The sequence below is a fragment of the Erpetoichthys calabaricus genome, chromosome 5 (assembly GCF_900747795.2).
Source record: "Erpetoichthys calabaricus chromosome 5, fErpCal1.3, whole genome shotgun sequence".
Taxonomy (NCBI): Eukaryota; Metazoa; Chordata; class Cladistia; order Polypteriformes; family Polypteridae; genus Erpetoichthys; species Erpetoichthys calabaricus.
Genome location: NC_041398.2, coordinates 15713812 through 15727408, shown reverse-complemented (window position 1 = coordinate 15727408; position 13597 = coordinate 15713812). Strand labels below are relative to the sequence as shown.

General features: G+C 41.5%; 1 protein-coding gene across 1 annotated transcript in view; it reads right to left on the bottom strand.

Annotated features, from left to right (window-relative positions):
• Positions 1-13597, bottom strand: part of LOC114641595 (zinc finger protein 845-like) — a 78183-nt gene that overhangs the window by 51194 nt on the left and 13392 nt on the right. Inside the window, exon 2 of the mRNA XM_028790633.2 lies at positions 8378-8922. Within this exon, the coding sequence (XP_028646466.2) occupies positions 8378-8822 (445 nt within the window). The 5' untranslated portion in view covers positions 8823-8922. The remainder of the gene's footprint in view (positions 1-8377; positions 8923-13597) is intronic.

The window sequence follows — 13597 nt, the reverse complement described above, 5'->3', positions numbered from 1 at the left end:
GATGTTTAACAAATAATCCTTGATCTACAGTAACTCAAGGGAGAGGTGTCCACTATTAAGAAAGTCAGAGAGGCCGTGTAGCAATCTATAGCAGACCGATGCCCGAGTGCATTATGGTTCTGAATTTGTGCACTGCATGATGCATTGTTACAAGCATTATCTGGATTAGGAAAACGCTTCCTTTGAATTGTCCAGTTTGGTTGCAAATGTACTAGTTCACAATGTTATAATGTCAGACTTGGTTACATCCGGTACACAAAACCTCCGACTCCGACCCCTCCAGTTGTGGTACCACCGATTCGGACTCTTCTCTTTGTAATTAGACTTGTAGGTGTGTACGTGTATCGTGCTGACTCAGAGCACACAACATACCAGGCCACATTTTAGCACCCTAACTAATTGTTTAATTTGGATTCACAGGTTGTTGCAATGCTGCTGTGCCTTTTCTACATTATTTAATAAAAGAAGCTACAAGTACCGAGTTGCATTAAAAAAGACAAAACATACAAAGTTAAAAATGAGGTTATAATTTTATGAAAAGAAATAATAGTTTCATCAAATAAGTAAATGGGAAAGTGGAAATTTTAACTCATTATATTACAAATTTTTCTTCAGTCAGAGTTGTGAAGTTTCTAACAGTAATCAGATAACTGCATCCTGGACTCCAACTCCACAGCCCGGCATAAAATGCTGGCGGCAATGGGACAAGCGAACAGCGGACTCGAGAAGACCCCCAAGAATTACCAGCATGTGTGCCTGACGGAGTAACCTCAGGACATGTAAGGGAGTGTTCTTGTAAAGTATGCATCAGAAGCTGGTTCACAGTTTTGAATATTCGGAAACCACATATGAAAAATTGTTAAGTAGTAAAAATGTATATAAATTGATAAGAAAAATTATTGTGACAAGTGGATACATTTTCATTACTGCAATCCTTCTAATTGTTTCTTTGCAAACCTTACAGGATGAACGACAAATAGAGATGGCCCGGTGGTGCAGTGGTCAGCACTGCTGCTTTGTAACAAGACCACTGGGGTTCACACCTTGAGAGACCCCTGCGTAGCATCCTGTCCGCATATTGAAATAAATATTAGCTGTATGCTGCATTGATTTCATCTTTCCATTCTTCCTTTGAGGAAGGTTTGCATTTTTAATGTAAAAAAAGAAAAGAAAAAAAAGCTACCTCTGTGTATGGAAAAAGTCAAATCAAAACAAGCTAGCATAAAAAAATAAATAAAAATAAGATGGTTTGAGTGGACAGAATTGGAATAGAATATTCATTTTGCATAAGCTATGTGGAAAATGGAAGAGATAATTTTTACTTACTATAAATTGACATGCTTGATAAATATTTTGAGCACTCTTAAATGTGTGTATTACTGAAATAATTCAGGAGACTTTATGAAGTGAAAAAAAGTGTTTGGTATGAAATACGGGCCCGACTTGGACACGGTGAAGTATCAGCTGCTCTTGCAAATGGCTTAAATCAGACATTAAGCATAAAAAGGGGAACTGAGCACGTCACTGAATAGATACTGTCCCATGTTCAGCTTTGAAATATAATGTGAAAATTTAATTTTCTGATAGATAGATGTGAAAGGCACTATATAATGATAGATAGATAGATAGATAGATAGATAGATAGATAGATAGATAGATAGATAGATAGATAGATAGATAGATAGATAGATAGATAGATAGATAGATAGATAGATAGATAGATAGATAGATAGATAGATAGATAGATAGATAGATAGATAGATAGATAGATAGAGATAGATAGATAGATAGATAGATAGATAGATAGATAGATAGATAGATAGATAGATAGATAGATAGATAGATAGTATAGTAGGCAGGATTAGATAGATAGGCAGAGAGAGGCAGACATACAGATAGATATGAAAAGCACTATATAATGATAGATAGAAAAAAGACTATATAATAGATAAATGTGAAACGCACTATATAATGATACACAGACAGACAGATAGATAATTTGTAGTATAGTAGGCAGGATTAGATAAATAGAGACAGCCAAACAGACAGACAGCAAGATAGGTTCGAATGGCACTTTATAATGATAGATAGGAAAAAGACTATATAATAAATAAATGTGAAAGGCACTATATGATAGATAGATAATTTGTAGTATAGTAGGCAGGATTAGATAGATAGATAGACAGACAGACAGAGAGAGACAGACATACAGATAGATATGAAAGGCACTATATAATGATAGATAGGAAAAAGACTATATAATAGATGTGAAAGGCACTATATAATGATACACAGACAGACAAATAGATACATAATTTGTAGTATAGTAGGCAGGATTAGATAAACATATAGAGACAGCCAAACAGACAGACAGACAGATAGATAGATATGAATGGCACTTTATAATGATAGATAGGAAAAAGACTATATAATAAATAGATGTGAAAGGCACTATATGATAGATAGATAGATATGAAAGGCACTATATGATAGATAGATAGAGAGAGACAGGAAATGAACTTCATACTTGTCAGATCGATGTGTAAGGCACTATATGACAGACAGATTTGTATTTTAGACTCATAGATTGGGATCTTCTTAACTTCTAGAGGCCACCAAAACACAAAGCCCAGTTCTCTGACTAATAACCTTCATGCTGTTCTGTCTTCTCTTTTCTGTTGTTTTGAGTTCCCACCTTCAGACCATTTCTTTGTCATCTCTATTTGAGTTTTGACATTTGGCTCTCGTTAGATTATCACATTGATTGTTTATCCCTGACTGACGCCCTTTGGCTCCACACTCCCTCTTGCCTCGGCTAAGCCATCTTGTATATCATTCTCTAGCTCTACACATTTCACCCTGACAAATTATAAGCACAACTGTCATCTTCCCTCTTTTTATACTCCATTGTCATTTTACTGAAATAATCAACAGACTCACTTTGCTCACTGTATAATGTGGGATTTACCTTAAGGATTACAACTGAGTTGAAATGGTCACCTTCTCTAATTGCTAGCAGTAACGGCTATAAGGGGTTTCTCCAACAAACATAAAACTTCACGCCTGACACCTCTGAAGTTACTAACGGGATGACTGGTGTGACAACTGGCGAGTTCTCCACTTTCCTATATGGTCTTCATACACTGTTACAAATTATTGGTGGAGCACTGTAATATTGCTTACTAATGAGAATGTTCTTATGTCTTTTACTAGGAGAGAGACCTTCTGATTGGGTTCACGCATTCTGCTACTGAGGAAAAAAAAATTCATTTAGTCTGTGGAGGAGCAGAATCAAGGTATGAACCGAGTGACTACTAAACCTTCATTTATTGCCACGGCTTGGAGCTGCAGCACTGAGTAGTAGCCATCTCCCGGAAAAAGAGGGAAGAAAGAAGATGGAACTTCCTGAAATGACCCATGGGCCGGGGAGATGCCACCCTGTCTTGCAGATCAAGTAAGCCTGAAACATTGTCCTGAGGCCTTAACAGCAGGATGAGATGTGCTCTGAGGCCTACTGTAACATCACATCAGCGCGATTTTATTAATTTGAAGCATTTAACATAAACTCAATAATCCTATTAGCTATTATAATGGAAGGAGATCGAGAGAGGGAAGAGGTTAGGAGCAGGTGCTGATATAGTACGTTGCCGCACCCACCACATGACAAACCACCTCAAGATCCCAGATTAGCGCCCGACTGCAACCACGCGACGGGTGACACCTCAGCACCACACTAAGAAGGGTATAGAAAGTGAACTGGATGAGTATGAGATACCTGCCATACCTTCTCCTGTGCGTGAGTCTGTGCATTTCTTCAAACCATGGCACTCCTCTTCATCCAGTATCGCTACAACCAGAGACTCTCAGGATTCTGTTGACTCTGTTCATCCACTCTTAGGGTCACCAGTCCACCTGAACATGACCAAGATGCCCCTCATACCTGTGGTGAGCCAGTGTATAATCCACCCTTGCTGATGGCACTATGTTAAAGCGAATGGTAACATTCCTACCTGCCATCTTCTTCTCTCACACCATACTAGACTGGTATATTTAACCAGAAAGGACTACCCTGGACTGGGTTATTCTCTCACTATGACCACAAACCACTCCCAAACTTATGTTTTCCCCTGACTAAAGAATCGCACCTTTATCGATTGCTCCATTTTTTTTCACTTCTAAATGAGTGTGGATTGAATACTGTTTTATGGGAAACTCTTCCACCACCTCTACTGCTATAGGGAAAACCTAGGAATTCCTACATTCATTCTCAACTTGAACACCACGTGTTCAACTTTTTCTGGGGTGTGAATCCTAGCTCTGCCCACCAACAGACCCCAGACCCACCTAACACCCCCTACATTGACGGTGGCTGCCTTCGGAACTGGCGTGGAGTGCGTTACTCGTCCCATGTGCCACCTGTTTGTTCAGGCCCTGCTCCACCTCCGGTTCAGCTTAAACATGCCTCCAATCTCAGTTCCTCAGATAATTCCCATCAGCGACGGCCTGCGGTCTGGAGCAATTTTTCCACCTCACATTTTTGGGCCTGCGGCCAGAAGCTCACATAACCGAAGTGGCCCGATGCACAACGATGGGTGGCTAATGGCACCTCTAAGAACTTTTGGCTGAGGCTTCCAATGGAACAACTGTGACTTTTTGCAAAATCGAATTGGCCCTGGATCTGCTTTTGGGCAGCCAATGGGATGCAAGGTGATTGGGCAGCAATGTCACTCCTACATTCCGGATATTTCTCTCAATATATCTGACCTGGCCTAGAAGATTCTTCAGGCAGCTGATCCCAATGGGACATCAAAGCTGAATGCTAACTGGTCTAATGAAGTTCGTTCTTTGTGTCAGGCTTGGTTTTTTTGTGGTTCTAAGAATTTTTGTCATCATCATTTTATTATACTACTGCACTGCACTGTCTTTGTGCAACCTGTAAGAGCCAAATCCTGTAGCCTCCTTAGCGTTACTCGGGCTGCGAAAGCCGTGCCAACGGTGTTAGTCCCGAGTGTCACTCGGGCAACTGTATGGATGATGTGTCTGGTAACAACCAAGAATCACTCGGGCTGTTCTTTGGAGTGTAGGTTTTCACTCTGTGCTTTACCAACAATTAAGACTTGGATGAGAATACCCATCCAGCACCCAAACTGAAGAGATGCACCAGGCTGTTGAAGCCAAAATTTCGGACCGTTTACATTCCGGTCCACGATGGCAGCATTGATGAAAGTCTCATGGCTTATAATGGATACAGAAAGAGCAAGATTTGGCATAAAGTTTCACGAGCTTGGAGAATCTAAAACCGGAAACATCTGGAATTCGGTTCTGTACACAGGGAAAGGGACACAATCAGTACAGTGTTGCTTCATCATCAGTGCCGACTTTGACAGACGCACTGCTGGATCAAGGTGACTGTGTAACCAGCAACAGGTTTTATACTTCACCAGAGCCATTTGACATCTGACGCATATGGAACAGTGCGTCCCAACCATCATGGCTGGCCTGAAGACTTAAATTACAGTGAGGTGTGGTAGTAGCTTGACAAAAAGCACTGATGTGGAAAGACAAGAAAGATGTTTGTCTCCTTAGCATCGTACATAACGGCGCTGCAGTCACTGGAGAGGCAAAAGGTGACAAGCAGGTGACGAAGCCTCGTGCTGTGCTTGACTACAATGGCACAATGGGTGGCACAGATCAAGAATTGACTTTCTATTCCATTATACGGAGGCGACAAAAGAAATATTGCAAAAAGATATGTCGTCATCTGGTGGTACAGCGCATTTGGCAAAACCGAGTCTCGTGTAAACTGTACATGCCAGCTTGTAGAACAAATGACAGCCGTCCAGAAAACTGCAAAAGAGACGCGGTCGAGCCAGCACATCGTGGATCAATCCGGAGTGTCTTATTGGTAGACATTTTGATTACATACAGTGCATCTGGAAAGTATTCCCAGCGCATCACTTTTTCCACATTTTGTTATGATACAGCCTTATTCCAAAATGGATTCAATTCATTTTTTTCCTCAGAATTCTACACACAACACCCCATAATGACAACATGAAAAAAGTTTACTTGAGATTGTTGCAAATTTATTAAAAATAAAAAAAATTGAGAAAGCACATGTCCATAAGTATTCACAGCCTTTGCCATGAAGCTCCAAATTGAGCTCAGGTCCATCCTGTTTCACCTGATCGTCCTTGAGATGTTTCTGCAGCTTCATTGGAGTCCACCTGTGGTAAATTCAGTTGACTGGACATGATTTGGAAAGGCACACACCTGTCTATATAAGGTCCCACAGTTGACCGTTCATGTCAGAGCACAAACCAAGCATGAAGTCAAAGGAATTGTCTGTAGACCTCCGAGACAGGATTGTCTCGAGGCACAAATCTGGGGAAGGCTACAGAAAAATTTCTGCTGCTTTGAAGGTCCCAATAAGCACAGTGGCCTCCATCATCCGTAAGTGGAAGAAGTTCGAAACCACCAGGACTCTTCCTAGAGCTGGCCGGCCATCTAAACTGAGTGATCGGAGGAGAAGGGCCTTAGTCAGGGAGGTGACCAAGAACCCAATGGTCACTCTGTCAGAGCTCCAGAGGTCCTCTGTGGAGAGAGGAGAACCTTCCAGAAGGACAACCATCTCTGCAGTAATCCACCAATCAGGCCTGTATGGTAGAGTGGCCAGACGGAAGCCACTCCTTAGTAAAAGGCACATGGCAGCCCACCTGGAGTTTGCCAAAAGGCGCCTGAAGGACTCTCAGACCATGAGAAAGAAAATTCTCTGGTCTGATGAGACAAAGATTGAACTCTTTGGTGTGAATGCCAGGCGTCACGTTTGGAGGAAACCAGGCACCGCTCATCACCAGGCCAATACCATCCCTACAGTGAAGCATGGTGGTGGCAGCATCATGCTGTGGGGATGTTTTTCAGCGGCAGGGACTGGGAGACTAGTCAGGATAAAGGGAAAGATGACTGCAGCAATGTACAGAGACATCCTGGATGAAAACCTGCTCCAGAGCGCTCTTGACCTCAGACTGGGGCAACGGTTCATCTTTCAGTAGGACAACGGCCCTAAGCACACAGCCAAGATATCAAAGGAGTGGCTTCAGGACAACTCTGTGAATGTCCTTGAGTGGCCCAGCCAGAGCCCAGACTTGAATCTGATTGAACATCTCTGGAGATCTTAAAATGGCTGAGCACCGACGCTTCCCATCCAACCTGATGGAGCTTGAGAGGTGCTGCAAAGAAGAATGGGCCAAACTGGCCAAGGATAGGTGTGCCAAGCTTGTGGCATCATATTCAACAAGACTTGAGGCTGGAATTGCTGCCAAAGGTGCATCGACAAAGTATTGAGCAAAGGCTGTGAATACTTATGGACATGGGATTTCTCAGTTTGTTTATTTTTAATAAATTTGCAAAACCTCAAGTAAACTTTTTTCACGTTGTCATTATGGGGTCTTGTGTGTAGAATTATGAGGAAAAAAATGAATTGAATCCATTTTGGAATAAGGCTGTAACATAACAAAATGTGGAAAAAGTGATGCGCTGGGAATACTTTCTGGATGCACTGTACCCCCAACATTAAAAAAAAATACAAATAAATGAATAAATAAAAAATCTTGGGAGTGGGCTCCCCTCGACTTTCTTGTATACTCAGATATGGGGATGGATATCTGAGGAGCAAACTGCAAAACAAGGATTATGTTTTTATAATACTGTATGTACATTATAGAACCATCAATGACAAATCATATCAATGATATATTGAACAATTATTATAAAAGTAAAGTTGAACAAATCGGAGTCTGCAGCTGCACGAATAAAAGGTAAAGTACCAGTTCTGGTTAGCAGAAATAGTCCAAAAGTTGATAGAAATCTACGTTTTTGTACCCAATATTTGTATGCAAAATTTGGTTGACCGAAGTGAAAGCGAACTCAAGTTATCGTTTTTACATACACAAACAATTCCAAAAATGGTACTTTCAGACTCAGGAATACTACACACCGAAACCAATCCAGACCGGCTGTAACTGCTCTGCAGACCTGCTGCGCTCCCCTCCACAACAATGGGTGCGTAATCTGATCTCTCACTCCCCCGCTATATCACAATTCTGGGAACTTTTTGACTGCCCCTCGTAATCGGTGATGTTTAACTGCTTAACTCTGTGTGGGAGAGTCACGTGTTGAAGACGTGCAGCTATTCTGTATCTTTACAGTTTATGATTTCTTCCATCAGCTACTGTTAGTTGTTTTGCACCCGAGCAGCTCGTCTCGATTTGTGCATCTCACGCTCGCTTCCACCTACTAAAGACACCACAATGCACACAGGTGGAACTTGCAAACTGGATCAGCTTCACCTTCTCTTCTGTTTAATCACATTACTTACTCATTCCCGCACTCCGAGATGACTGAGGCTCTCCCCCTTCTCTCTGGTTTCCTTCCTCGACTTTCTCGTCAAATTCAGGGAGCTCCGATTTCAGGTCTACAGAGTCCTGCTGGGTAGCCAGCTGTCCGACATTAGCGGGCCAGGACTGTAAACCGGAATGAGACTCTTCAAAATTCTCTTGCTTGAAAATATTCTCAGTTGCGAGGTTCTGCAGTTCAGGACTAACTGACAAATGTTCTTCCTCCACTTTAACTTCAACAATCCCCCCCTTGCACTCCTCCTCTTTAAAAATGGATATTTGTCCTTCACAATCCTCCAGCTTCACAGACAAACCGCCTGGCGCACCCCACTCACAGTCCTCTTGTTTAATGTGGGCCAGGCTTTGATCCACACCATCCTCTTTGGCTGAGGCCATGGTCTGTGTTAAACTCTTCTCTCTCTTCATATCTCCGATCTTCTAAGATTCCTTCCTCACATCAGGACTGGAGACCATCAGACGCCTCTCTCAACTGACATGTGAACGGCCAAGGAGGTTCCTTTATACCCTGCGAATATAAAAGCAATAGAATTACTTCACAGAGTCACCAAAGATAATTATATAGCAAATTGCAGGGCTAACTTCCAGTTTTTAGCAGACACAGAAAACTACCAGCTAAGCTTTATGCAGGATTTGAAATGCACTGAATCCCCCATTTTAGCCTAGGAAGCTCTCAGAAGATTTAAAGTGATAACTGAATTGACAGGAAGACAAAGTCTGGCCTGCATTGGGCTGGCGCCCTGCCCGGGGTTTGTTCCTGCCTTTTGCCCTGTACTGGCTGGGATTGGCTCCAGCAGACCCCCGTGACCCTGTGTTAGGATATAGCGGGTTGGATAATGACTGACTGACTGACAAAGTCTGTCTGAACGAGACATGGAAAACAACAGGCAATGGGGGAAAAGTTAAAAACTTCATGCTTTTTTAATGTTGAATCATTACATACTGGCAGCAGAGGTCTATGCAAGTCTGGTCAAAATGTCTGAAGACCACCATTTAAAGACTCGGCCTGTGACAAAATGGTATGCCAGACCTCAACTACAGTGAGTCCAACAGACGCATTGAAGAAAACGCATTCAGCACAAACACGTAGCGAGTCTCGTTTGACAGCCATTAACAACTTTAATAAACCCACCTCCTGCCTCAACAGATTGTGTCTGTTATGGGGATGGGGTTCTTACACCAGCTTCATATCCGCCAATTTTTAAGTATGCCATGTGATGGACTGGCTTCCTTTCCTAGGCTGATTCCTGCCTTGCACCCCAAGCTGCCTGTGATCGCTGTAACCCTGGACTGAACTGAGTGGCTGTCATAATGGAGGGATGGCTAACTGCTCATAAACTGATCACCTTGCTATACCACCTGACCTGGTTAATGATGACCTCTTCATGCTTGTTCTCTTCTCTTGTACTTTTACTAATATCTTTCAAAATGTTTGTGTTATTCTTTCTGAAGTTCAAAAACATCTCCAGGTTTATGCTACTGGAGAATAAACAATAACAAAAAGGTTATGATTAGTAGGAAAAACTGAATATTCATAAATTAAAATACCAAGATAATTTTGTAATGGCACAGTGGACAGCAGTTAGTGAAAATATTGCCATCTACAGTGCCTTGCAAAAGTATTCACCCCCCCCCCCCGGTGGCCAGTTTTGTCACATTCTACATCATCTTCTTCCATAGCTATTCCCATTTATATATGGGAACGCTACTTTTTAGCCTAGATTTACCCAACAGTGTCTTTATAATGTTACTAGCAAAATACCCGCGCTTCGCAGCGGAGAAGTAGTGTTAAAGAGGTTATGAAAAAGTAAAGGAAACATTTTAAAAATAACGTAACATGATTGTCAATGTAATTGTGTTGTCATTGTTATGAGTGATGCTGTCATATATATCTATAATAATAAAAGGCAAAGCCCTCACTGACTGATTCACTCACTTACTGACTGACTGACTCACTCACTCATCACTAATTCTCCAACTTCCCGTGTAGGTGGAAGGCTGAAATTTGGCAGGCTCATTCCTTACAGCTTACTTACAAAAGTTAGGCAGGTTTCATTTCGAAATTTAAAGCGTAATGTTCATAACTGGAACCTTTTTCTTATACTGTATACGGCCATAGCAGGCGGTTGCGTCTTGCATCATCACACCTCCCTGCGGCTGCTGCGGAAATCACCACGCCCCTCACGTAATTGACTGCCTGCCCATATAAAGCCGTTCTTCGCTGCGGTGTGTGAATTCCTTTCCTTGCTTCGCCAAGGAGGCATTCTTTTCAAAGCTTATCCACAGTTTTATAAATGAACGAGATATAAAGCCGTCCTTTTTCCTTGCTTCGACAAGGAAGCTAAGGTGCTCTGCAGTTTTTTTGTGAAGCGGTCTTTACACATCTTTTTCGCTGTGTTATAAACGAACGGCATATAAGGCACATTTCATCCGCGGCTTCTCTGCTTTTGTTTTCTTCGTTTATACAGTATATTTGAATCCCTTTCTTTGCCTGACTGCCTGCCGATATAAGGCGCTCCGCAGTTTATAAAGCACATTTAATCCACGGGTTCTCCGCTGTTTTATTGTTCATTTCTTAAGATTGTTATAGTTATTGTGTAGATATTTTACACTTACTTTAGTGTTCAGGTACCCATTTTCTTTATTTAATCCGCGGCTTCTCTGCTGCTGTTTTCTTCGTTTATATATTTGAATCCCTTTCTTTGCCTGACTGCCTACCCATATAAGGCGCTGCGCAATTTATAAGGCACATTTAATCCACGGATTCTCCATTGTTTTATTGTTCATTTGTTAAGATTGTTATAGTTATTGTGTAGATATTTTACACTTACTTTAGTGTTCAGGTACCCATTTTCTTTATTTAATCCGTGACTTCTCTGCTGTTGATCAAATACCCATTCCCTTTATTCTTGCAACTCTACCCCTATTAAAATGTCTATCGAGGTGATCACCATCAATCAAAGAACTATCACTTACCGAGTGGTGTGTATGCCCGGAGATGGCGCCTGCCTTTTCCATTCTCTGTGTTACATATTGCATGGACATATCAGGCTCACTTTTGATATCCGCAGGGACATTGTGTCTTATGTATTAAATGACTGGGACAGGTTCAAAGTGTGGACTGATGATGGTACAGGAGATAATTATACTACACAGGAGCACTATAAGACTGAAATGCTTAAGCCCTTCACCTATGGTTCTGCATGTGAGTTGATGGCTGCAGCTGAATTGTTTGGTTGTCGCTTTCAAGTATACCGAAATGGCCAAATATTTTACACCTTTGGAGAACCGTCAATGCCTCTTAAACATCTTAGATTCACAGGTGACGATTTGAGTAGTGGACACTTTGATGTTTATGAATATTTCAACGCTCAAAACATGGATGCGAAGTTATTGATGAAGCCAGTTGTATGCTTATATCGATTGACACATATCGAATGTCAGTTCAACACAAATCCAGCTCAAGCTGATTATGACAGCAGGCGTATCAGACGTCGTGGTAGATTTTCTGATGCAGCTAGACGGAAGCAACTTCGTGCAGCTGCCACCAAATACTCGCACAAAAATCCACAACTTAATAAACACGCTGTGGCTAAATACTCAGAAGCAAATCCACAAGTTCATAGGGACGCTGTGGCTAAATACTCGCAAGCAAATCCACAAGTTAATAGGGACGCTGTGGCTAAATACTCACAAGCAAATCCGCAAGTTAATAGGGACGCTGTCGCTAAATACACGGAGGCAAATCCACAAGTTAATAGAGCTTCTGTTTCTAGATACGATCCCAATAATGAAAAGCGGCTCATACGAAAACAACAGGTTTGGCTCAAAAAAGCCAAGGTCACATCTCTACAAAACAACCTGATTGAAGCAACTATTTTTACTGGCAGTGCCTCGGGTGACACAGTTTTTATTCCTCGCATCCCCGTTATACCATCTAATCTCCCATTTCAATTCAAACGCATTCAATTTCCAGTAAGGCTCTGCTTCACAATGACAATTAATAAGTCTCAAGGACAAACACTACAAAAGGTTGGCATTGATTTGAGGCAGGATTGCTTTTCACATGGCCAACTGTATGTTGCATGCTCAAGAGTAAGCTCAGCACACAGCTCGGTCATATTACAACCGTAGGGACGAACTGACAACGTCGTGTACAAAGAGATCCTTAACAAATAATTATTTGTATATTTTCCCTCAGTTTAAAAATGTTTACTTTTTTCTTAATTAAAATATTCAGCCAGTATTTCGCCGCTGCGAAGCGCAGGTATTTTGCTAGTATATACATATACATATACACATATATTATATATATATATATATATATATATATATATATATATATATATATATACATATATATACAGTATATACATACACACATATATTATATATATCCATCCATCCATCCATTTTCTAACCCACTGAATCCAAACATAGGGTCACGGGGGTCTGCTGGAGCCAATCCCAGCCAACACAGGGCACAAGGCAGGAACCAATCCCAGGCAGGGTGCCAACCCACCGCAGGACACACACAAACACACCCACACACCAAGCACACACTAGGGCCAATTTAGAATCGCCAATCCACCTAACCTGCATGTCTTTGGACTGTGGGAGGAAACCGGAGCGCCCGGAGGAAACCCACGCAGACACGGGGAGAACATGCAAACTCCATGCAGGGAGGACCTGGGAAGCGAACCCAGGTCCCCAGATCTCCCAACTGCGAGGCAGCAGCGCTACCCACTGCGCCACCGTGCCGCCCTATTATATATATATATATATATATATATATATATATATATATACACACATATACACACATACATGCACTTACAATAACATAGAAATCAATATAAACAACATTAACATTATTATCATATGAGAATATGAAGTAATATATAAGAAGCACATTTCATATAAATATAAATTAATAAACAGTAAAATCTTCTTCTATAATTTGCTACCGTGGCTATTCGTTTGTCTGTCCAGGATTTTAAATCACCTGTAGCTCGCAAACCGTTTCACCTATTGACTTGAAATCTGGTACACATATAATACGTCACGTCTGCTATCCGCTTTATGGGTGATGATTGTATTACTCTTTTTATCTTTATTTTATTTTATTGTAGAATCAACTCCTATCTGCGCACACCAGGGCGGCCATGGGCGGATGCGTATGG